The sequence below is a fragment of the Toxotes jaculatrix genome, chromosome 2 (genome assembly GCF_017976425.1).
Source record: "Toxotes jaculatrix isolate fToxJac2 chromosome 2, fToxJac2.pri, whole genome shotgun sequence".
NCBI lineage: Eukaryota > Metazoa > Chordata > Actinopteri > Toxotidae > Toxotes > Toxotes jaculatrix.
The window spans coordinates 15118450-15144553 of NC_054395.1; the positions used below are offsets into that span (position 1 = coordinate 15118450).

At 41.5% G+C, this 26104-nt stretch overlaps 2 protein-coding genes across 6 annotated transcripts in view; both read right to left on the minus strand.

Moving 5' to 3' along the window:
• Window positions 1–14: 14 nt before the first annotated feature.
• On the minus strand, window positions 15–6931 carry pgd (phosphogluconate dehydrogenase). The gene is made up of 13 exons (XM_041053767.1): window positions 6811–6931; window positions 6302–6377; window positions 5787–5966; window positions 5624–5689; window positions 5417–5535; window positions 5186–5255; window positions 4933–5067; window positions 4642–4831; window positions 3456–3586; window positions 2461–2594; window positions 1737–1836; window positions 938–1060; window positions 15–544 (listed from the first exon to the last, which is right to left on the minus strand). Exons 1-13 carry the CDS (start codon window positions 6816–6818, stop codon window positions 425–427), a joined length of 1452 nt encoding a protein of 483 aa, XP_040909701.1. The 5' UTR covers window positions 6819–6931; the 3' UTR covers window positions 15–424.
• A 1142-nt stretch (window positions 6932–8073) lies between these two features.
• Window positions 8074–26104, minus strand: part of kif1b (kinesin family member 1B) — a 57859-nt gene continuing 39828 nt past the window's right edge. For 3 of the 5 annotated variants that reach the window (XM_041053718.1, XM_041053715.1, XM_041053707.1), the window contains 25 exons: window positions 25613–25791; window positions 25148–25285; window positions 23823–24074; window positions 21871–21989; window positions 21299–21384; window positions 20840–20969; window positions 20315–20468; window positions 20018–20108; window positions 19784–19902; window positions 19537–19592; window positions 18060–18168; window positions 17364–17430; window positions 17037–17121; window positions 16337–16442; window positions 14636–14750; window positions 14409–14542; window positions 14241–14302; window positions 13989–14134; window positions 13550–13810; window positions 13363–13434; window positions 12910–13031; window positions 12573–12725; window positions 12083–12275; window positions 11730–11848; window positions 8074–11633 (listed from right to left, as the gene is read on the minus strand). In XM_041053718.1, coding sequence (XP_040909652.1) covers window positions 11591–11633; window positions 11730–11848; window positions 12083–12275; window positions 12573–12725; window positions 12910–13031; window positions 13363–13434; window positions 13550–13810; window positions 13989–14134; window positions 14241–14302; window positions 14409–14542; window positions 14636–14750; window positions 16337–16442; window positions 17037–17121; window positions 17364–17430; window positions 18060–18168; window positions 19537–19592; window positions 19784–19902; window positions 20018–20108; window positions 20315–20468; window positions 20840–20969; window positions 21299–21384; window positions 21871–21989; window positions 23823–24074; window positions 25148–25285; window positions 25613–25791 — 3111 coding nt within the window. In that variant the 3' untranslated portion in view covers window positions 8074–11590. The remainder of the gene's footprint in view (window positions 11634–11729; window positions 11849–12082; window positions 12276–12572; window positions 12726–12909; window positions 13032–13362; window positions 13435–13549; window positions 13811–13988; window positions 14135–14240; window positions 14303–14408; window positions 14543–14635; window positions 14751–16336; window positions 16443–17036; window positions 17122–17363; window positions 17431–18059; window positions 18169–19536; window positions 19593–19783; window positions 19903–20017; window positions 20109–20314; window positions 20469–20839; window positions 20970–21298; window positions 21385–21870; window positions 21990–23822; window positions 24075–25147; window positions 25286–25612; window positions 25792–26104) is intronic. The other 2 variants (XM_041053734.1, XM_041053726.1) reach the window with 1 other exon arrangement.

Consider the following 26104-nt stretch of genomic DNA (forward strand, 5'->3'; position numbering starts at 1 on the left):
ATACAAGCTAATTATAAAGGGATTGAAATCTTTATTTAGCCTAATACAGTACAGTGTAACGGTTCACCTTAATCCAGTGTTTACACCGCGAACCTTGGGCCCAACATGACTGGTGAACATTAGCCTGATTGCCAGGATAATATCCATAGTATCAAGATAGAGTAAACATTTTTCCCCCTTCTTGTGACTGTGGTAAAAGTTGCTACACACAGGGGGAGAGTTTAGAACACACATAAATCTATAATTTCAGCTCTTGATAAATAAAACTGCAACACGTCTATCCGAGTAAAAAGTCAGATGAAGGTGGTTGTTGGGGTGTGTGGGTTTTAAAGACGGAATGTGTAACATGTCTTTCTCTCTCAAAGCTAACTTCCACTCATACTCTGATTTTCTTCTTGTCTGTGTGTTTGAGTCACGATGGTCCTTAAGCATTGTAGGACGAAGAGGAGACGTTTCCACCGTGACCAGTCCAGTTGGTGTGGATGAAACGACCGGGGTCTGACAGCAGTTCATACGTGTGAGCTCCAAAGTAATCCCTCTGGGCCTAAAGAAAAAAACAAAACATGTGAACAACCTCTGATAAACACACAGAGACAAGTCAATTCCAAATAAACATACAACTGCTGATTAATTTAATTTGTTCAACAAATACTCAATCAACAATGATATAAACAAGGGAAAAGCAGCAGTAAAAACAGTAATATTTAGCTTTTCTGCTCAATTACTGATCAGAACAGACTAACTGCTGCATCTCCATGTTCCTGTGCTGATAAAGATTCAAGGGCAGATGAGTAGTGTGGTAACAAACACCTTACTCTGTCAGGGTCTTTAAGCCCAACACAAATACACACGCCAGCTGCTCGTGGTCTTTTTAATCTGATATAGCGCCACACTCGACCATATGTTCAGTGGACTTCAGCTTCCACTGTTGTCTCACCTGGAGGAGGTTGGCTGGCAGCTTCTCGTGTCTGTAACCGTCGTAGAAGGACAGAGCTGTGGTGAAACAGGGCATGGGGATGCCATGCTGGACTCCAGTGCTGACTGTTCTGCGCCATGATTCCTAAATACGGACATTAAACAGGCTGATGACTTCATGAAGTTTTTGTTTAGGGAGCTAATCTGATTTGGTGCTGGTGTGAATGTGGTCACGAACAAAAGAACTGAACAAGGCCGCTCTGTTCCTAGTAACTGAGACCCAACTTGAGCCTGATCCAAATTATCTTCAGTCTAATCTGTCCAGGTAGAGTCTCGTTTTATTGCTGTGGGTCTCAGGTATGTGTGACAGTTTGTCTATTAACAGGTGGATCTGAGTGGACTCAGCTCTGATCACATGCTGCATCTTAATAACTGCAGGAGAAAATGTAGGGTTTCAAGAGGATGGACATAGTAAATTATGACATTAAAAAAAAAAACCAGACATAATGGACAGAAAGGACAGTTTTTTTCCCCCAATTTAAGCGGTTCAGGTAAGTTTTCCACAGGTGAGCTGACAGGAAAACTTCCTCCAAGAATCCTTGAATAGTCTCAGACAGTTTGGATGAAAAACAAAACAATGAATAAATCCACTGTCCTTTTCTCTACATTACAGTGTAAAAGGAAATCACTAGATCGCACAACCAGCGGTGCTCTTGCTTCATTCCTTTCTTTTCTGAAAAGAGGAAATAACTTGTTTTGTGTGTGTTTGTCAATGTGGCTATTGCAGGCTGTTTTTTGGGCCATTTCCTCCTTCCTCATACCTGACAGTCCTGCACGGCGTTATTGAAGAAGTTGTCGAGCAGCAAATTCTGCAGCTCAGCGTCCCTGTCAAACGCCTCTTTGATTTTACCCAGGAAGACACTGGCGGGAAATGGAGAAAGACGTGTTAGCTGACACTGGCAACATAGAATCAGCTGAATAATTCTTAGCCAGAATTTAAATATATATATAGTAATGTTACTCTTACATATTGTAATTAAACCTCCTTTAAAAAAAGCTCAGTGCCCTTTGAAAACCTATTAATCACAGATTGGCTGGCGCCTACACCCTGCAAGTCATACTGAGTGTTATATTTGATTTAGGTTTATGCAATGCCTTGGCCAAGTTACACAAAGCAAACTAGTGTCACAACCATAATTTCCTCACTTTTCTCACTGACTTTACAGGAAAGGTCATATTTTCTTTCATCAAGATTTCTCACTATAGCTTTACAACACAGGGCGGATAACTTCCTTTATGGCACTACAGGAAGGATTTGCTTTGAGACATGAGGAAGACTTATCCCTCTTCACCTACAGTTTTCCAACAATTAATTTAAAGTGAAATACATCAACAAAAAAAACCTCTTGCTTTCTCAAGAAGTTCTCTCTAACACTGCTTAACCACAGTTTTCACCACCATGTGAAAGATCCCTGTTGACATTAGGTTGCACAAGGCAGCAGTGAGGCAAACACTGGTATGAGGAAACAATGAGGTAAAATGTACCTTCGGATGATGCAGCCTCCTCTCCACATCAGAGCAATCCCGCCGTAGTTGAGGGACCAGCCGAACTCTTTGGCTGCCTGCCGCAGCAGCATGAAGCCCTGCGCGTAGGAAATGATCTTGGAAGCGTAGAGGGCCTGGGGAGAGGGAAATGAATCAGGTTATTCTGAAATAATGGTAGAATTTGAAATGAGTATGAGTCATAGCTTAAAAAAAACAAAGGTGTGTTTTATGTTCAAGCAGGTAAGACTTGCAGGTCTGCAGAGCTGCCTGCAAGCGTTTGTGGGAGCATCAGTAGAGATCAAACAGTCCTGAGTGAACAAAGTCCCCTCTGCACAAACTTGAGCACTGAACTACAGTTTCAGTGCTGCAGCAAAATTCAACTGAAATTTTGTTTCAGTATCATCTCCAGAGGCCGTATAAATGCTAACTAGGATAGTTTGATGACAAAAGATGCAACTGAAAACTCACCAGCATCAGTCCACTGTGTTTTGAACTAGGGCTGATCGATTTTAGGAAAAGATCTAATTGCGATTTTTTCATTGTGCAATATTCACAATGTACAATAACATTTACAAACATGACAGAAAATTACAGCATACCATTAAAACATTAAATGCCATTACTCTAATCCAAGAATGAAAACTAAAGTTAAGAACTTATTTCAAAATCGTCTGCAGCCTTAAACCCGAAATACTCCCAAATGACCGACATGCTGTTTTTTTTATTGGGGATTAAATCCTGTTTCGATCAAAAAAAGATAAATTGTTCAGCCCTATTTTTAACTAAACTAGAGTTCGTCTTTACTGGTTGACAAAACTGTTAATTTTATGGATGATAAATAGGACTACCTTATTTACTTTCTTACACCCCAGTAAAAAAAAAAAAAGACTTTTCCTGGTCTGCCGTGGCATTTCAGTAATAATACTGCCTTTTTCGACTGCCTGTTTGAGTTTGTGTTTTTTACTGTCCCATACATACTATTCTGCATGTACTACCTTTCTGATGTCCTCCAGGAAGGCCGCCTTGTCACCGCTGAATTTGACCCCCTGTGGCCCTGAAAGGCTGCAGCTGGCCTCTACTCTCTCATCCTTTAGAGAGGACAGGCATCTGGCAAAGACAGCCTCCCCTGAGACACAAATAGGGGGGGTGGGGTGGTGGTGTAACAGAGAGGGACAACAAGGTTAGCTGTCTGTGTATAAAAACAGAGACTTAGCAGCAATATTAATACTGGAGTAAAAGCAGGGCTTGCCGGTTACCACTACTTTAGTAAACAATAGAGCCTGCCAGTTGCTACATAAAAGAAATGAGAATTACACTGACACTGTATCAAGATAAGAGGGAGGAAAAAAAACTGTGGGGTAAGCATGACTTGCTAAAACTGCACAGGCAGGTGATGCAACCCACAGGAGAAGAGAGACAGGCAGAAAGAGAAGGATTGAGAGAAGATGTGTCCACTGAACTGTCCTGGTGAGGAATGTTACCCCTGTTGGGGGCAGAAATCCACCCGTGCGGACTGTACCGGCCTGTCAGCCTGCTCCGCACTGACTGGCTCAGCTCTCACACAATGAAGCCTTTTGTTCTGCCTCTCACTCTAACACAAGAGGATCTTCAGCACTGACAGGGATTGAGCAAACAAATCATTTTAAAACATCTAATCTGAACAATGGTTACAGGGATTTAATGACAGGACAGTTTCTGCTCTGAAAATAACATTATTGGACTTCTACAGAAAGTCTGTCCTAAATATCTTTGGACTTTAAATTTACACTTTTAACAGGTGTCTATTTAGATCTGATGATTATTTATCGTGCACCCTGACCTCTATGGCTGTTTATGAAACAGACTGTCATACAGTCAGAGCAAAGACCAAAGCCAAATCCCACTTATGTCACTTGAGATGAGCAGGCAACTAGAAAAGCCTTCAATCTTCTTAGGGTCAGCCGCATATCGATCCAGTTCCCTAGACGAGGCTCACTAGCCACGCTGTGTGTGTTAGCTAACTGACAAAGCTAAACAGCAACTGTGATCCTCTGCCCTTTAATATGCTGACGTCATGTTGAAACCTGAACCTAACAGTGACGTAATACCTTTTGCCATGTCATCATGACAAATGCAGTTTACTGAAAGCAGCAGAAGGAAACCGGATACTTCCTTGTCAGCAATCTCCTTTTTTCCTCTTACCGATCAAAGTGACGGGTGTGCCGTACTCCAGGGCTGAAATGGCCGTCCACTTCCCTGTGCCTTTCTGTCCTGCGCTGTCGCGGATCTTGGGCAGCAGATGTGTACCATCAGAGTCCCTGTATTTAAGGATGTTGGCCGTGATCTCGATCAGGAAGGAGTCCAACTCCGTCTTGTTCCAGCTGTCGAAAGCCTGAGTGTTTCAGTCATAGTGTGATGAAATGATTGTTAAAGATCTGGGATGGCACAACAAATACATGTGAAGATTACATCACACATGTATAGCAAGCTCACCTGTGCCATCTCATCATGGTCCATACCCAGAACATCCTTCATCAGGTGGTAGGCCTCACAGATCAGCTGCATGTCGCCATACTCAATGCCATTGTGGACCATCTTCACAAAATGACCTGCGCCCTCATCTCCAACCTTGCAGGAGGAAGCCAGTCACATTATTTGTGAGATGATTTCACATCATAAGTAGCTACTACATCCTTCCTAATCACATTAGTAATATGCACTGTGTACATTAAAAAGAAATCCTCACCCAGTCACAACAAGGTTCTCCTGTTCCAACCTTGGCAGCGATGCTCTGGAAGATGTCTTTTATGTGTGGCCTTAAAATGAAAACAGTTAGTGTTAAATTTGATTAATGGGAAAGTCAGAGATTTACTGTTTTAACATTTATTAATTCCCACGTTGAACTTTATCAGTAGTAACTGTAGTTTAACATGTAGTGTGTAGCTAAAACTGTAACACAGAGTTTGGAATGACTCACCAGGCCTCTTTATGTCCTCCTGGCATGAGTGAGGGTCCATAACGCGCCCCCTCCTCTCCACCACTGACCCCGCTACCAACAAACAGCAGGCCCTTCTCTTTCAGAGTCTTACACCGCCGCTGTACGACAGAAACACACGAGTACTATGAGTATATCCTCAGTTAAGTGTAAAGATTTTCTGCTAAGCAGTGACTGACATCTACTCACTGTGGTGTCTCTGTATTCAGAGTTGCCACCGTCGATGATGATATCCCCGGGCTCAAGAAGAGGAACCTGAAGAGGAGCAAATGTAGCTCAAAGCCATTCCATTTAAACTCAGTGCGACTCAGTTACCACAACTGATTTTAACCCAATTTCACAAACTACCAACCAGCTTGTCAATGAAGTCGTCCACAGCCTGTCCAGCCTTGACCAGCAGGATGATCCTCCTGGGCTTCTTCAGCTTGGACACCATGTCCTCCAGAGACTCAGCGCCAACCACCTTGGAGCCTTTGGCCTCGTTCTTCAGGAAGTCGTGCACCTTGGACACAGTTCGGTTGTAGGCGCAGACCTGTAGGAGAGGTTTGGTGATGACTGGTGATGTGAAATAAAAGTGGAGAGTGGAACGAGTTTGACTGAATGAATCTGAGCGGTCGTGAACTGAAAGTTCTTGCAATGCAGTGCCTCAAAAAGTTACGGAAAAGAGAGCATGTGAAAATCTTAATCTGCAAAGTAACTCACAACTAGATATTGTAGAAAGTACAATATCTCCCTCTGAGATGTACTGCAGTGCAGTGAAGAAAATGGAAATACTACAGCAAAGTGTAGACACCCCAAAACTGGACTTGAGCCATAATGAGTAAATGTATTCAGTTATTGGAATAAACACAGAAATCATCATCTTACCACAAAGCCATGATCATTCATGTTCATGATGAGGTTCTGGCCCATGACAGCCAAACCAATCAGTGCAATGTCTGCTCTGTGAAAACAAGAGGAATAATCAGATTTACTTTGAGGCTCAGATGGGCAATCTGGTCTCAGGCTGAACATCAGCAACATGGAATTTCCACTAACATAAATAACAGCATTCCTGACTTAATAAAATCAACAATATCCTATTTACAGAATATGTTTATGTTTAGTGTTTAGTTTTTGCAGCCAGAAAATGAGAACATGAGCTAAACAAAACATTTTTTAAGTGACAATTTCAAGTTAACTGTCATGTCACACATATTTCTACTAAACACTAAAGCTGGTCAGCATGCTAACAAGCTAACAGTTCCGTTTACAAGAAGATTACTCTCAGGATTTTTTTTAAAGAAACGCCTACAAAATCTACAATTATTTAACCCCGAGTATCAGCTGCAGTCTCTCCACTTTCACGACTATCTAACGAAGTAAAAACTCCTTACTCAGCCATGGTGCTCCGCGGATAAAGTCACCGAGAAGTGAAAAGTGTTCAAATGACAGTCGAGTCCACACTGTGATCCACTTCACTTCAGCTCTCCACTTCCTCCTTCCTATCTCAGCGTGACGGGGGCGAGGAGACGCTTACGTACGCCCACCGAGAGAATCCGCCAACCAGAGGGCGCCCGGCATGCTGAAGCGATTTTTGTTGTGAATTATGATTGGTCCAGAAGCCTGAGCAGAGGTATACGTTCTCATATTGGCCGCTTTGGTTGTCACTCGCATACGTCGGCACACACCCCCAAATGAACGGTGTCCATTTCTGTAAGGAGACCTCAGGCTCAACGAATTTAATAGAAGTGTTCAGTAAACTGAGCAGTATATATTTGCTTTAGTGATGATTAAGTATATGCATTCCCCTTTTTTGCTACTAGTTCACTGTATTTACAGCCATAAAATGTAATTTATCCACGAATATTTTTCCTTATATCTACCTCACTGAATGGATAAAAAGCACAATGCCAAGTGAACTCTCTTTACCAGCAGCGATCAGTAACCCCCCCCCCCGCCACGCATTAAAGTATTTCACACAGTTAATAAAACATGCCTCATTTCTTTTTCTAATTACTGGAAATCTGTGGCAGATCACAGGAAAATCAGTCTGCACTAAACCAGTTTAGTGTGAGAGCGTCTTAACACGCATGAAAGGCAAGGAGGAGTGTCTATCAAAGAAAACAGATTAATTATACTGTATGTGAGTTTCTGTGAAAAGTGAAAAGCCTTTGTAAACATTTTATTGTGGCAGAAAATAAACTTGCCTGTAGACTAAATCCAGGGTTTCACAATAGAAGCCAATTCCTGCCAGAAAAATAAAGAAAAAACAAACTTGATGCAAAACCAGTCTTTCTAAGTTATAATTATGAGATTTATTCATTCAAAATTGTGACTTTATACGTCAGACTTTAGCAGTAAAAAGTGTCAGACTTACAAAATTAAAATGACTAAATCATTTTTGCAAGTCAAACTTTTTATTCCTAAGTCAAAACTATGACACAGCAAGTCAAAATTGTATCTCTTAATTCTGATTTACTGCACTATAGCTAAGTATTTTACTTTTCTCACTCCTAACATCTATTTTTTTTTTCTTTTTTCTGACAACTGACCTTCTAGTACAGCACACAGATGTGGCATCAGGATGGTGCAACACGTAAAAACATGAGAAGATGGGAGTGAAGCTGTGCACAAAGGAGAGGACAAACAGGCCGCACTTGTTCTGCTAATGCACAGTTTGCACTTTTATTGTTGCCTCATTCACTAAACAGTTCAATGGTGCAAGATTACCATACACGGAATTAGGATATCTGCATGACACATCTATGCTATACAGCGAATGGATTATAATTATTACAAATACAGTAAACATATTTACATTTTAATTCAAGCTCCATACAACACAGATATTTACAAAATAAGTATGAAAATGAAACCAGTCTGACAAATAATGTACAGTGTTAATGTCATGGTTCGTCGTCTGTTTTTGTTTTTTTCTCGTGGTGAACAAATCCGAAAGGGAACGCAGTTAACTGATATTAATTGTCAGAGGGGAAGATGGAAAATATCATGGCTAGTTTTCTTTGAAAGGCATCAACGGAAAGAAAAAAATAAAGTGTTGAGGTGAAGAAAGACACCAGCACAAACAATAGTATACTGTCATTTCAGATGTCACTAGCTACTTTGTATTATATTCCCTGATATTAGAAAAAATAAAATGAGTTAAAAATCCACCTTTATTTTGTTAGAATTCAGATGGCTGGCTAGAGTGAAAAGCGAGTAAATATTCTTCAAATCAAAAGCAGACTGTCACTCAAACCACTTTCAAATAAAGAGGAAGCACTAATGCAACTCACCTCCGCTGAAAAGATTCAGTGGGTTACATTTTAGTTCTCTTTTTGTTTTTTCAGTGATGGAAAAACACACATCTTCATATTACATTCAACCCTCTCCCAGCTGAGGCAGGAAGAGGCTGCCACACCATCATTTGGTTCATTCTGAGTAGAACAACTAAACCGCACACTTTTATTTAATCAGTTAGTTGAACCTTTTATTAATATGTGCAAAGAGCTGCAAACTAATATATACATTGCAAACAATAAATACACAATCCCAAAATAATATACCTCTGCAAATTAGTCACTGAAGTGAAAATGTTTGCTCTGACATGCATTTATATTGATATGTATCTCACACGCTGAGCAGGCTGAGGTTAACGTGAGGTACATTGCACTTTGAGCTTTGATCAGTGCATAGATGCTTTTTAAATCTTATAATTATTATTTTCATTATGAGTGGATTCCTCGACAGACAAAAGATTTTCTCAGAAACATTTCAACAGGTTTCTGTGTCTCTGACCGACAGGCTGGCTGACCTGAGGCGCAGCGACAATCTGCAGTTTTCAATCGTTTGAACCTCTATGGTTAATGTTTTCTATCTTTGCATCAGCAAACGATGAGGATATGTCACCAGTAATTCCACTTTAATTTGTAACAGGCAATGGGTACCTCTGTTTCAACACATCTAACCTTAATATCCCTTTCATGCCATACAGAGGGCATACTACTGGTTGGTTGGCCAGAGTTCATTAGGGCCCCTCTGTACTTAATCATTGTTCGACCATTCGTAGAAGCAGAGGCACCAAAAATGTCATAATATACCTTGAGCTGTACTACAATGTACAGAGCAAATATTTTCATAAACAATATCAGAAATAAAACCTTTGAGTAATATGTCGTCCCTTTCACATCGCTTCTTTCTTTCTCGTAAACCCTTTGGAAAACAGCTATCCAGTGTAGCCTTGATATGTGCTCTTATCAGTGTTCCTGATACTCAGAAATAACCCTGGACTCAACACGTGATCTGCCCTCGTCTTGCTATAGATATGTGTTAATGTGCAAAATAAGGTTAAACACCAATAGAGTTGGTTACAAACTAAGAAACAAATGCCCTCTGTTACATTTCATATTTAAAAAAAAATGTCACTATGGAATGATTAAAAGCATATTAGAAAAAAAAAAACAATCAACAATGTTAATAAATAAAAAAAAAAACCCAGTGAGAGTTAGATGAGTTAAGAGGTTTCAGTTCAAGAACAGAAATAGAAAATGAACACATGGTAATTCTGTGGTGCTTCTGAACAGTAAGTATTTCACTTTACAGAGGTTTCACCCGACACTGGTGTGACAGTGAGGGGAGTCATGGGGTAGACTGTATCATTATTTGTCCTGCAGGCTATGTGCTAGCAGCATTGTCAATTAACTACTGGCGTCAAGGCTGTAAAGCGTTGCAACTTCATTCTCCTTCTTACTTCTTCCTCCCCTTTCACCATGTTTTGTTTTGTCTTCAGTATCACAAGTTTGTGATGTTTAAAATAAAATGTAAGCAAATGTTGAGATTCTCTTGAGGCCTGAGGCTCAACATGTTAGTGTAAAAAGAACTGCTAAGAGCTCGAGGAGCCGAGAGGAATGTCTTAAATGAGAGTTAACTACCACACTGATCCCAGAACAGACAGTATGTACAAATGGTATTCCCTCTTCAGAGAACTGTCCATCTTCCTCCTCATCATTTCCTTGAAACCCTGTTTCTTTTTTTGTTTTTTGTTTTTTTCTTGAGATGAAATAGCAAAAGGACAGGGACAAATATCTACTGCTCGAACGATCCATCGTCACGTTTTCACTGCTGAGATTTGAAGTAATCTTCATTTCTTTTTGCATGTTTCTTCATTTAGCGTGTATTTTTGATGTTGACACAAATGCATGATTGTAAGTAATTACTCACTGACTGACGGCACTATCGAGGGGTGGGACAGGGGGCTGGAGTTGGTGTATGTACACAGACTGAGGAGTGGGATCTAAATATCACATGGATGACAGTGGAAATCCAGTGCTGCCTTCGTGTCTCGCTGAGCTGGAACCTTAACGAATTGTTCCCATGTTGATTCTAACAGTTGTTTAGGAGACGGTACAGGGGAGCTAGAGTCTACTTTAGGAAAAGGCCTGATGCAGATCTCATAAAGAGAAGAAAAAAACCTATGAATTCAGTAGCAGCAATAGTTCTTGAAGGAGCCCCTGCGTTCTGCAGCAGAGCGTAAACTGATACGTCATTTAGAGATATTTCTATATATTCCTTTCATGGTTTCAGCTGTAGTTTTCAGATTTAATTTTTTTTTTTGAGTAAGCAAGCCTGGTCTTCTCCTGAGGACTGCTGCAGTAATCATGCGGGCATACAAATAAAAAAAAAAACAAAAATCAAACAAAATAAATCTCTTCTCGGGAGACAAATAACACTGATAGAGACATTTTTTTTTTTTTTACAGATGATTGGCAAAACTGAAAATTAGTGGCCAGAAAGAACAGTTTCTGAAGAATCGTGCACACACACGTAGACTATTACAACATGCTACTATTTAGGGAGTTAGGGAATGACAACAAAGCGGAAAGAAATCAGACCCAAACATTGTCAGAAAAACAAAAATACAAAAAGCTGAGGAGGAGGTTGGGGGAGAGAAATAGAGAGGAGGAAAGCTAAGTTGGCAGAGGGCTGTTGGAGGGAGAGGGGAGGCAAATTTCTCTGAAACTGAAATTTTTAGTCGCATGAAAGGAGACTTAAGCCACAGGTCTACTTACAAGAGAAAACCGTCAAGAATCACAATGATTAATAAGTATTAACACTTGTTCAAAGGCTTTTCAGAAAGAATGGAAGCCGTGGTTTCCTGTGTGCCGGTCGACTCACTCAGTTCTTCACTAGGCCGCTGCGCCTCCTCGCCAGCTTAGATCTGTGGGAACAGCAGGCAGAGATTTTATGTCGTGGTGAGATCAGAACCTAATTTCTGCTTCTTGTTATGTGCAGTGTAAGGGAAGTGTGCGTTCACCTTATCGTTCCTGCGAGCAGCGGATTGAAAGCGTACAGCCAGTCGTTCATGTCTTTCTCGTTGTTGGCCTGCAGCAGGATTCCTCGATGTTTTGTGCACACGGCAAACGTGTTGGGAGTCTGAAAAGAAAACAGCTCATTTTTGAATATTTGTCATTCTGCATATCTTTGGAGTTTCTATCAGATGAAGTGCACAAGGAAGCTTTTAGCTTGCTGAAGGAGAAAAGCCAGAAAGTTTTTTTTTCCTGTGCATTATTCACCGTGCACATGTGATAATAAACCTGTTAAAGTGTTTGCTCTTATCAGCGTTAGATGCCGAGAAGCAGGAATATGCTCCACTTCTTGAATCCGTACCTTGAGCATGGCCTGCTGGTCTTCACTGTATTCCACCTGCGCCGTTGAGAGGTTGAGGACGCCCCGCTCCACCGGGTCCTTGTCGCTGTTGTAGATGAAGACGTAGGGTCGGCGCACAACCACAAAGTGCTTCACCCAGGAGTTAGAACGCGGCTCCATGAAGCTTAGGAAACCCTTCTTGGACACAACGGATCTGACAAGGAGCAAAGAAAAAAAAAAAAAGAAGTCCGTTAAAAATCTGATTTTGTCAGTGGGTGTTTGTTTTTGTGAGGAAGAATCAGATCAGGCTCATTTTTCTCCAGCTGAAATCATCCAGGTTCAGCAGTTCAAATCGATCCACATTATTTCTGCCTGGATTAGAAAACAGGATCATCTATTTTTGAGCGGGCTGCAAGATGCATCTCATATTGATGTTTTAAAATGACATCACTGGACACAGAGGTGATAAAGGCTAAAATGGCAGCTAAAGACCGAAGGTGGAACCACTCACCCTGGCCTCATTTCTTCAATATCAGGTACCAGGTTGAGGAACTCGTTCTTTCCAGCCCGTGCAAGGTAGGAGGTCTCCAGAGTGGGAACCATCGGAAAGTTTTCATAGTCTGAGCATGAGGGACTGGAGGCACGGGAGCTGTTCTCTGGGGTCCTTAGGAACAAAGTACACCAAGTTAGCATCATGCTAACAAACTGTCAATAACCTCAACATGTAGACGTTTACTGTGTTTTGATTTTGATGGTAAACAAAGCCCTGCTTGTAACATTTTACACAGACACTAATAGATTTATAGGTTTAAATAAAATGTATATGAATCAAATAAAAGAAGTTTTACTTTTGGTCTATGGAGCCACAGCGGGAGTCAGCCAGAGAAGGACAGGTGGAGGAGGGGGTGAGGGTGGCGCTGCTGAAGCTAGTCACTGATGGATCACGTCCGATGGGCGAGATGTCAGACAGCTGGAGGAAAAATAACAAGAAACAGATGTTGACCACACTGTTTTAAGTTTCCAAGGCAAAAACTGCAACAGAAAAAAGACAGATATTGTGTTATGTGTAATTATGTTATTATTATTTGAACAGATGTTAACTTCAGTCTCACTTGCTTGTTTTCTCCTTTTCTACTTTAAAAGTACTTTTAAAGCTACTGTGAGTCCTTCTACTGAGACTTTACAATGTAGTCACTTGTCACTAGTGTCACAGGACTGAGCTACCAAAATAAAAGTGAAAGAAGTAAAATGTGTTTATGGTAAGTTTACAGCGTTTTGAATTTCTTTCTATCATGTCTCACCTTGCAGTCACTGATGCTGTTGACCACCTGGTTGTATTCACTGTTAAAGGTGTGTGTCAGGAGGCGCAGGCACTACAAGACAACAAAGACGAGGCTGATCAGTTTGTAGTAGAGGAGAGACCTGTTGGTAACTATGCGGTAAAAAGAGAAACTCCTCATATCTCATAATACAGAATTTGTTCATTACCTTAGTGGCCAGCTCCTTCTCGCGATCCACCAGGCTCTCGATGTCGGTGGAGTCGTATCCGCTGCTCTCGCTGGGCGTGATGGCGCTTTCAAAGGTGGTGCTGGAGATCTGCGAGGAGATGGAGGTGGAGGTGGACAGGGTGCCTGAGCTCATGCTCGGGGACAGCGACTCGCTCAGGGACTTGGTGGTGGGAGCTGTTCCCACTGGAGCTGCCTCTCCCAGCTTCTCCCTCAGCAGGAGCAGGTGACGGGTCTTCTCCACCTAAGTAAATGACAGGTGTCAGGTACAAGTTAAAGTTTCCATTGTAAGAAGAATTTTTTTTTTAAAAGAACAGTGAGAATTTGCCTTAGCCTGTGTTTTCTTTCAGCAGAATATTAGATTGGTAGATGGAGCAGGGTGAAATTTTCATTGTGATTACAGGCCGATGTGAAGGACTCACCTCATGCAGCTGATCCATTTTCTCCAGCTCCCATTGGTGCTCCAGGATGAGACTGTCTCCTCTGGGCCTCCAGCCGGCCAGGTTCTCCTCTCCACGCACATAGGCGACGGATGTGTCCAGGACCTTCCTCCTCCTCCGTTGCATGCCTGCTCAGGACAAAAGCTCTCTTTAGGGCAAAGTTCTCAGAGAAATCATCATAAACCAGGAGCTCGCCATAAAAACATTTTTTTAAATGATTGTTATTCTGCTCACCTGGGCTTCCAGTGTCAGACATCTTGCACAAGCTCAGCTCGTAGATGCCAGTAACTCGGTTGCTGTGATGAAGAAGAGGACATTTTATTCAAGTAAACTGTGCTCAGACAGCAGAACTGTTTTTACTTTGGGTAGAACAGGAAACAAAATGGCGGCTTGCAGTCTCACCAGTCAGGTGTTTTGGAGTAACCACTCCCAAAGAGGTTCCTGAGGGAACGGGGAGGGGAGATCTTTGCGTCTCGGGAGTAGAAGACCATGCAGATGTCTTTGGTAATAATAGCTGGCTGGATGCAATGGTCAAGCTGCGAAGAGGAGGCACAGTAAGTGTGTCAGCCATGCTGACATCCAGAGTGGTAAACTATGGCGTTCAGTGCAAAAAAGAAACAGAGACTGACCTCGAGATACGCAGACAGGGTCATGTAGATCTTCTCTCCATAAGGAGTGACTCGGTTTAGCAGGAGGGAGTTGTGCAGGGAGCTGTCCCACACCGCCTCGAAGCGATAGAAAGTCCTGAAGTTGAAACCCAACAAATATTCAGATATCAGCAAAATTACAGAGAAATTAATTCACATCTTCTATAAAGGCAGACTCGGTGCTTTCATAAAGTTTGTAGGATTTGTGTGGACACAGCAGTGGCCATTAAACTACAAGGAGACAAACCAAAAGCGGAGCCTGATTTTTGCAAATAAGCACAAAGTGAGTTCTGTTACTTCTGTTACTGATGATGTGAGTACAACCCTGACAGATCAGACAGTGAACACTGTGCAGTGACTGACGTGTCCCTCACACTTCTCTCTAGTCACGACAAGATGCGAGGAAACACACTGAGGTGAGACCTTGACAATAGACACAACGTGAGCAGGAGCCCCAGTAGTTCACAGAGTGTCAGGAATGTGCCGAGAGTGCAGCGAGCTGTGTGTGACAGTTGGCACAAGCAAGAATGGCTGCATGCTGAATATAGGCTTTATATATTCTGTATGTCATGTTCAAGCTATAACACAAATAATAAACCTTAGAGCATTAACGTGAGACACAGATCAAAAGAAATACAAGGATTTACTCATATCAACACACTGTTTAATGGATCTGTGTCTGCCTGCTTTCTTAGGTGACTGCTTCTGAGGCTCTTTGAGGGGGTTACGCTGTTCCTGTGTGTGGCAGCAGGGGGCACTCTTACCCACCGAAGGAGAGCCAAAACTGCCCTGTTGGTGCCTCACTGGCCTTTTCTGTTTTTTGAGTTAAGACTCAGGCAGTAAATAACAGCTGAGAGAAAAGGATTCACTTGGAGTCTGGGTGCCCCAGAGGATCAACATACCATTGTGGTTTTAGTAGGAGTGAGAGACACAAATCACAATACAAAATAGGAGCTGCAGTTGCATTTAGTATTGCCTTTACTTGTCCGTGAAAAATATGGAGTGGGATTTGTTTTTTTTAAGACACTAGATATCGATGGAAATAAAGGCAGACCTCATGCAAAGTGCCAACAAAAACACAAACTGTGGAGAACTTATTTCTATGAATCTAAAGGACTAAAGAGAAGCATAAAGGTCTTTCAGAGAAAGAGCCTTATGTTCTCTGCTCACTGGTACCTATCAATATCCTTATCAATAGAAAGCCTGAGCACAATCATGAGTCCAGCCGCAGCAGGAGGAAAAAGAGAGTGCACAGAAAAAAAAAAAGAGAGAAGCACAGAGAGTCAGGCAACAGAGACAATGGAGCAAATAAACAGGAAAATTAACAGCAGTGAAAATGGAAATGGTCATGCAATGACTAAAATGTGCCTACGGCAAATATACAGACAAGGACACCTTCACGAGTCTAAAAAGATATTCCCACATACTGCCTCTAAACTGCAACTGTTTTTTAACAACATGATATCAAATACAGTGGGTGGCAATAACTATGTCAGAGGAAATTTCTTGCCATTAAAAAACTGTTTATCCTTAATTATCTTGGAAGGCCTGTGCTGAGAATCAAGCGGAATATATGCGACAGTCAGCAACAAACCTTCACTCAGAAATCGCTGGACTTGCACCTTGTATATATGCTGTTTATTAAGATAACAAGGATTCAAAGTGTGTGAGCATCTCAGATACCTGTTGGAGTTGTGGGACGACTTGATGTTCTTGGCAGATATGATGTTGAGGGACAGGACGGCATCGGCAGCGCTATCGTCCACTTCAGCTTTGTTCCTGATGCGACCTGGTGAGACACAGAGCAGCACAGAACATCAACATGTTGTCATCACATCAAAAGCTCGAGTGGCTTCTTTTGGTGCGAGTATAAACACCCAACAGAGAAACTCATTCAGCGGCCAGATGATCCATTAACAGCCATACTGCCACAGTGTCCGGCAGCAAGACTCCGAACACACACGGATGCTCTCTCATGAGCCTCTTTGGATCAGAACGTCAGCAGCTGAAAGTCTAAAATGTGAAATGTAATTATTTGGTCCATCAGCTGCGGCTACAGTATAAACTGCTTAAAGACAGAGGCAGCTTGAGGCGAAACAGATACAACTCCTCAGACTGAAATCGTGACTGAGGGAACTGTGTTAAGTATTTTCAGTGCAGCCTCATAAAGTGAAATTCCTTTGGTGACAATTAGAGCCGCTGTATTTAACTGTCAGGGTATCTGACAGTCTGAGAATGTTTCTGCTGAGAATGTGAATGAGGAAACATGCTCATCTCCTCTACTGTGACAGTGTGGTGTGCCTCAGCAGCGAGGAAACAGTGTTTTGTGTCTCTGGTAAAAGGTAGAACTAATAATCCCTGTGGGGGGGGGGGGACTGCTCACCCACGACCAGCTCGCGGACGTCCTTCCAGTGGAGCTCGCTACCCTTCTCATGGATGAGAGTCACCGTGATCCTCCGCTGGATCCCCTGCAGCAAAGATGACAGGAGCTTAGGATCAGAGTAGACACAGCTAGAACAAATTCAAGCTTTTAAATGAGTCTTATAAATAAATATCATGTACTTCTTTAAAAATAAAAAGTATATATGATGCCCCCTTGAATTTTTAAGTTTACAGGAGAAAAATCAAATCAGTGCACAATGCAAAAGTGACTTCATAGGAATAGTGACTTGTGTACATGACTGGTAGGAAAGGTGTGGATCTCCAGTACCTGGTGCAGTAGGTAGGTGCCATGGCAGGGCAGTCCTCCACTGTGATCCACTACAGCTGGGATGTACCTGTGGAGGGATGAAGGTCACACTGAGCCTGGGCACTTCAACCAACACATCTCACAGTGTTCTTTACAAGGAGGTGTTGCATCCTCTGTTTGACAAATGGTACTAAAGAAAGGACTATTCTGGTTCAAAGTCAAACCTTGTAAATCTTTTCATGGAGTTTACACTGACTTATTGTTTATATGCTGCTAAAACATGACTCAGGTAGAAACCTCACATCTGTTTTCTACTCAGGCTTTCAAAACCCACAACAACTCTCATGTGTTATAAACCTGTTCAGTTTTTACTGTGTTTGTGGCCATGGTTTACAGCAACTAGGTCCTAAAAGGCTCTGACATCTGGGGACATATTTTACAGAGGTGTTATTTCTCTAGATATGATCCTTAGTGGTACATGGAGGTTCTGTGTACATCTCTGATGTCTTGATGGTTATATATATTATTTGAAAAATGCTTCTTCTGATGAAACTGTTAGAAGTTGACCGTATTCCTTTTTTTAGTATTAGTAAGAGCACTCTGAAACAAATCTGAGACCTTATCTTTTTTTAAGTTACATATAAAGAACCTAAAGCATATGATAACTTTCTTATTTATTGCTGTGTGTGGATGTAACATACATGTGTAGATACTCACTCTCCAGTGGGCTCAAGCTCACTGATCTCAAACCAGACCAGCAGGTCGTACTTGCTGACGCACTGACCCAAGTTGGACTTGGTGATGGTGTTCAACTTGGTGGCTGGAACTGACACACAAACACACATAAGCTCAACAAACTGGAATTTGTCTGAATTTCAGAGAGGATGGATGAAAATAATAATATTTCAAATTTATGCACAAAATATGTAAATTGGATTGTTGAATGGAGGCTGGATATGTGAACACACTGTTGACGTTGGATGCTGAGCTATTAGCACACACACGCGCGATGCCATTATTTACATGAGGTGTTGTGTGTAAAATGCAGTATTACTGAAATTAGCTGGACACAGAAAACTACAATAATAAGTATAAGTATATAATGTAATAATACATTATATACAAAACCACTAGTACCACTGTTCTAAGATGTTACGAGGCTCTAAATGACAGATTACACCACCACTGACAGAACCCTGCTGTCTAACACATCAGGATTATGTTCCTGTTAAAACAGGCTAATCTCTGAAGCACACAGCTACACTCATTTGCGTTCAATACGACTGAAATGAACATTATTCCACATGAAAACTACCATAATTGGACTTTAGCTGAACCTATAAAGAGTTAAGCCTCTGAAGTCTAATTTATGCTGTGAAGGATATGTCAGTGATCTTCTATGATTATGATAAATACTCATTTCGTTATTTGGCTTAAGATTTAGCACATGCAGCAGATTTACCTCAAGGTGTCAGCTCAGGCCAGTTTGCAGGCGACAGGGGAAGGTTGGACTGAGCTGACTGGGCCTAAATAGACCTGCAGCAAGGTGTAGTGCACATAACTACTGCAGAGCCTTATCGTGCCACTGCCTGCAGTCACAGCACCACAAGAGCAAAGCACAGCACTAGTCTAATCACTACAGCCCAGGTGCATCTAATGCCTGCTCAGTAAGCTACTACACTATCCGCTGTACCAACCATGGTGCCTGGGCACAGTTAGCACAGGGTCGTTGAGAACTGAGAGGAAGGGGAAGTGAGAGAGCTGGTCAGCTTCGTCCTCCAGACTGGCCACAGCAGTGGAGGCCAGGGCGTTGGCGTGCTCGGACAGCGTGTCCAGCACTTTGCCATTCACATAGCCGCTCATCAAGTAGCGGATCAACTCTATCTTACGGGTGTGGTCTGGGTTTGCAGTGTATGATGTTGTACGAATGGTGAGGAAGATTGGAAGGGACGTGTGAAAAAGGAGTTGTGGAAGACGGAGGGCGGAGTTGGGTAAGAGGATTATGGATGGTGGGAAAATGATTAAATATGAGACAAAAAAAAAAAATCCAAAGGAAGCGAGAAATGAAAGAAAAGTGGAAGGAAATATGAGGCATGCTTATATAACCATTACAGACACAAGAAATATGCTGCAATGATGGTGACAGGTGCAGAAGATATTGCTGTCTGATATGGAGTGATATTAAAAGTCTTACCTGGTTTAGAGAGAGGCATGGGAATAGGATAGTATTTCCTTGATGGTGTTGGAGGACTGTTGAGACAATATAAAACAAAACAACATATTTCTAAACTACAGAAAATCAAATCTGTTCGAACCACATGAAACAAAACCTTATTTCTCTCAAAATCTGATGTACAAGATAAGTATGTTAATGAAATATTCTTAAAAACAACACAGCAGAACTCCACCCCCCCTACCCCACCTTTTTAAACACCACCCACCTGATCAGGTCCTGGCCATGATGGTGCAGCGGGTGTTGCTGGTAATGACCAAACACTTCAAACACAATGGGCTTGCTCTTGATGTACTCAATAAAGGACTCGGTGACCTCCACTGAAATCTGCCATCCGACAGTGCAAAAACAAGGCATTGTCAAAATGAATTAACAGAAATCGTTAAGGTACAGCTGGTGTGTGTGTGTGTGTGCATGTGTGTGCATGTGTGCGCGCACTCACATTCTGGACGTGGTAAAACCCCAGAGGAGCTCCTTTACCAGTGTTCTTCAGAGGCTCAGTGGAAAAAGCCTCATCATGACGATGCAGGAAACTGAAGACACAAACATTGATAAGTATTAATCTTATTAGTTATCTTTTTTTCACAGCAAGATTAAGTTTTACTTCTAATGTATAAAATTATTACTGTATTTGTAATAATACAACTCTAGATATAAGAGAATATATGGGGTACATAAACCTGTAAAGATCTGATATTGAGATTCACCACAAACTTTATTTTGAGTATTGTGAACTCACTTGAATTGGCAGAAGATGTCGGCGTACTCAGGCAGGATGCCGCTGGCCTGGAGCACGGTAACACGGAAAGTGAAGATGCTGCCCACCTCCAGCTGGCCTGCCAGACCGTCACCACGGCCCAGCTTGGTCTCTGCGATGTTACCCAGCTTGAGGTCTGAAAAAAGCCACAACGGGGGGAAGGTTAGGAGGACTTGTGCTGTGATTTACTGAGGATGACCTGCGACTGCACCTGGGATTGTGCTTTGCAATCTGCATATGAATTCTGAGCTCCGTACAATACAATCAGATTGGTTTCTGCACATTATCAAGCTTGTGATTTGTAGAGCAGATTCTGCTGTTCACTCCTCAAACAGCCTTTGTGCACATTCCTTCACAAAGCAAGAAAAACTGCATTAGTCTCATTTCCATAACTAAACATTTTAAGTCCTCCCCTGCATTCAACAGAACCATCTGCCGAGTGTGTTTCCAATTGGGGCTCGGACGTTGAAATTTATGAGTGGAGAGGTGAAGGTCTGGCAGCCGTACCCATGTCATTGATTCTGTTGAGCTCCTCTGAGGGTGTGATGACCTCTGAACTCTGACCCTGACCCTCCACAATGCGCAGCTCTTCCAGGGACAAGCCGGAGCGGGTCATAACCGTAGAGGGAAAGTCATGCTGATTGGACGAAAAAGGAGGCACAAGTGTTCAAGCAGGAATTAGCATATAGCTGGTAAAGAAGGCACCTGTGTGTGTGCATTTTGTTTGCACACACACACACAGGTACTAAATGACAGATTCTCACTGTGTCCAAAATTATTTTCACTATTCTTTAAATGTGCATTTATGAAATAATGAAGAAATAAAAAAGCACAAAACTGAAAGAAAACACAACTTCCTCTGGTGACTTCATGCTTTAACCCAAATATTCTACACCCATTGTCTCACACACACAGGGAACGTATTCTCTTAAGTTGGAGACTCCTTTCATCTGACTCAGGGCTTACCTTTTTGAAGTACTCATCATCAAAGGAAATCTTGGCGGTTCCTGACTGTCTAACTCCTGACCCGTAGTCTGGAGCCTCCTCGTCAGCTACAAAGAGACAAACCAACGTCTTATCAGGATCTATCACAGACACAGCTGACTAAAACCGTCAAAGCACATCAAAGGGAATACACCAAGAATCCGAAGGAATTTTCTCTCTGCCAGAATATTGGTGGCTTGAAGGGCTCTTCAAAATGTTTTCATGCTGATTTCAAAACAGAAGTTAAAACCATAAATTTATCTAGTTATTTGGTTTGAGTAGAACATGCTTTGGTATAAAAATATCAAAGAGAGTGTGAAATATAATGTTACATATGTGTGTGTACATATATGTGCAGATAAGCATGCTTTTTAACTGCTCCAGGACACATAACAACCACATTATTTCTCTGAAAGTTCAAATCGCTAAGATAAATCTAGCACACTAGAAATATCATCAAAGCATTTTAACACACAGATGAGATCAGCAGGATATAACCTGTGCAAAAAGATCTCAACGCTGTTGCTCATTAAAGAATCTCATTAATTACTCACCAGCTATAGCCTGGACCCCCACGCGCAGGAAACCACGCACCGCGCCCTTCTCTGTTACTACGGCAACACGGTGAACCAGTGGTACAGGGTACAGCAGGTTGCTCAGGTACACGAAAGCTCTGAGAGTAAAAATGAAGAAAGAAACCTGATTCTGGTGCAGTGTGGAACAACTGCAGCAGTCTTAAGATCCAGGGCACACTAACATTGTTTATATGATGGTGTATGTTTTTTTTTGTAATTTAACTTTCATGTTATCTGTTACATTTCATCAATTAAAAGCAAATTAGATAATCAATTACTGAAAAACATCTGTCAAAACATCTATCAGTCTTCTGGTAGCTTTACATTATCTAGACTGACAAATATGCCTTATCAATACACATTTCATAATGTGCGCAAACATTTCCACTGCATGTATTAATAAACTAGCATTAATAAGACTACAATAACATACACTGAAATATTAGTGACAATCATGTTAAAGGAGAAACAAAAACAAAGTGAAGACAGAAAATTGAACTTATAATACATGCTCCAGGGCACTGAAATCAGCAGCAGCTTAAACCATCCACTTTATTTTTAAACTGCATGACAGGGGTGATGACAGATCGCCTGGGATGCAGCAGTAAAGGCTGTAAAAGAGTGGTTTATTGTGTCGTGTTATGGGGATGTTAGTCTCTCACTCACACACTCGGTGACATTTTGTTTTGTGGGACTTGATTTGTCCTGCTGCACCCCTGGTGACCTACTCTTTCTCTGCCACCCCTCCCTCCCTATGTCCCTCCCTCCCTGCAGTGGGAGACTCAAGGCCAAGGCGGGGGAGAGATATCAATCTGTAAAATCTCTGAAGTCACAGTGACGCAGGTAGCTGAGCTATGACTGTTGCAGAGTCTGGCTGGCTTGAAGACTGCATTGATCTGTCGTCTCATTCTGAGATTGGCACATCGTGTTTAATACCAAGCTTCTGGTGTTTACAGAGCTGAGCCTCAAGCCTCGGTACAGCGTGTGCTGTGATTTCATATGCTGCTGCAGCAAATTATGCCATCTTGACATCAAATTACAATAAATACAAGTATGATTACGTGAATGCCAACTACCACTGAGTTAATTACCTACAATATATTCCAAGAACAATGTTAAAACAAACAAGGTTATAAAACAAATGATATAAACAGAATGTCATAAACAAAAAAAAAAAAAAATCAAACAAGGTTTAAAGGATTAAAAAAACATAAAATGACAGACAGATAATCAACTTAGACACAGCAAATACATGTAACCTCACACACAGATGGGAGTTAATACAGTCAGCACTGTGGGGGGGTGAGACATCACGCTGGGAGGAGGTGGAGAAATATGAAGGTTGATGGCTTTTAATTTTTTTGGGATCTGGCTCTAAATGAAAAGTAACTCATAAAAAGCAGGCCTGTGAGGACCGAAGTATGACTAATCTCATTAAATTCAAAACTGATCCAATTTATCTCTGCAAAGCTGCTATGAATACATGATCTGATTCTGATCATTCTTTCACCAGAAAGATAATTAATAAGTGATAGGTTTACAGTATTTGCTCATATTTTGGGGGGATTTTGATTTGCCAGCTACTAAAACATTATGTAAAATAATGATGTTTTGGATTTGTATGTGCTGCTTTAACATCGCTCTACTGAACACTGTTGTTGGGCACAGCATCAGTCTGTTCACAGACTTCATCTGTGAAACCTACTTTATAAAATGTTAATTATCCTTTATTTGCATGATGTCATGTTTTTTTTTTTTGGTTTGTGTCTCATCACCTACAGTCATTCATTTTACTTCTGTCCCCCCTTTGGTTCACTTCGCTCTACATCTTAGTATTAAAATAAACAACACTAAACCAATCCAACATCCAGCCAAACTCCTGTCCCAGCTTGTGTGTGGAGGACGTGGGAATGCCACTGCCTGTCACCAACCTTCCCACCAGGGTGAACCAGGGGGAGCGGTCATAGAATGGGTCCTGGCCGTCACTGAAGATGTCCGAGCCCTCCTCCGTGCCGGCATCCGAGCTGGTGTCGTCCACAAACGCCTCATCGTCGATCAAGTCAGACATCTCGCTCTGGCGCTCGTCCGCCAGCTCGGTGATCTCAGAGTCAGTGGTGGAGAAGGTAGGGGAGGGCGTGCGGTCAGCCAGGCGCTCATTAACGCAACCGTGGAAGATGGGGGAGCTGAGAGGGTTGGTAGGACCAAGGGAACAGTGGCAAGGACCAAGGAAAGGTAACAATGCAGTAACAGAGGAGTTAATCAGGTCCACTGCAGCTCATAAATCACAGTTTAGATGTGATATTTCACTTTGGCATAAAAATCATTGTTTTCTCTGGCATATTTGAATTGCAAAATAACCAACAACCAACAGCAGATGGCACTTGCTTCCTGTTTGTATGATTATTAGCTAAACCAAATCAAATTAAATTTTTTTTTTTTCTAATATTACAATTTGGACCTATTGCAAACGTAACAGAGGGATTTGTCTCGTAAAGAGCAGGTATAATAAAAGGAGATGCGAGGTGTCACAGCAGTTTATAGAAACATGACTATGCCAAAATGAAATTTTAAAAGGATTAAGGTATAAATCTTCTAACGTATGCTGGCTGGAAGAGGATAGAATACAAAATGCCACAAGTTTCCACATGATCCAAATACACTATTTTGTTAACAAGCTTTTGTGTGAACTGGAAGGGTATCAACATGAGAATGGCAACAGACAGTGAAAAATTATATAAAGAATGAATGAAAATAACATTTCTTATGATTAAAAAAAAAAAAAAAGACAACCTAAAATGAGATGTCAAATAAAATGAATAAATACATAAGTGACATGAAAACAAAAGCACCAAAATAAAATCACAAATGTAACATCAAATTATAAACATGAGAACAACAAAAAAAAATATTTACATGAGCAACAACAGACACATGATAAAACATGATGCGAAAATGTGATATAACTGGTCCATGTGACTCTAATGACAGAAAATGAATCTGTGCAACAGCATTTGACCATGAAAATGAAAAATGAAATGAAAGTAAATGTGCAGATCCATTTTAAATAAATGGATCCATTTTAAATAAATGGATCTGCGAAGCTGAGTGAATCATATTCAATATTAGTTAGCTACACAAACTCATATTTAGAAATCAAACAGGCAACAACAGACAAAAAAACAACATTCAAACAAGATTTTTAGTGACGTAGTGCAGTCAGTACTTGATATGTATTTCCTTTTGTTGAGTTACATACCTCCCCACGAGTTTAAACCAGTGGAAACGGTCATAGAAGGGGTCATTTCCTGTCAGAGTGCCCTCGCAGTCCTCCTGGTTTGTGGAGGCCATTTCACCCGCACGGTCATACATCTCTCTCATCTGGTCCAGCCTCTGCCTGCAAATGATGACAGAGTGCGCTCAATATTAATGAGAAGCAGAGAGAGAATATACAGCTCGTCTAATGGCTGGAGGGAAGAGATGCTGCTAGATGTAGAGATGTCAGGCTCATAAGGCATCATCTTTGTATTTTCCGAATTATTTTTCTGGTGCTAAAGGGATGAGAAATGATCTGACATCAGGCTAATTGAGTTAAAGACTGTGGTGACTAATGATTTCCAACACTGAATGGGCATAACAGATGATATGATGCATTTCTACGAATAAGTATTCTAAAAAAAATCTAGCTAAATTCAGGACTGGTTAAAGGTATAGTGTTGATTACTTGAGTTTATCAAGGGACCAGTAGTGCGTGGCTCCATTCTTAAGGTCCTGAACCTCTACAGCCACCACGGTGCGGGGGAAAGGCCTGGAGTCACGCTCTTTCTCTGGCTCTGGGGGCAGGAGCTCAGGGGGCAGCGGAGAGTACAGCGTGTCTGTCAGCAAGACAAACTGGAACTGGACCTGAAGAATGCACAGGGAAGGGAAGAATAAAAGGATAAAACATAACGACAAATCAAGAAAAGCAACAACAAAAAAACAAGCATGAGGACCCATCCTGACTTCAAGGATCCTGACTTAAAACTCAGAACCGGCGCACCTCTGTAAAAGCTTTATTCATAACTGTGATCCAGATTTCCTGTCAATTAAAAGACTCGAGAAATGTGGGACTCACTTTTGTAGTATGGTTCTATTTTACTACACATATATCAAGGTTGAAGGGTGAAACAAATCCATACCACCCTCCATTTTGTAGCCTTTCTCTTTCCAGCACCCT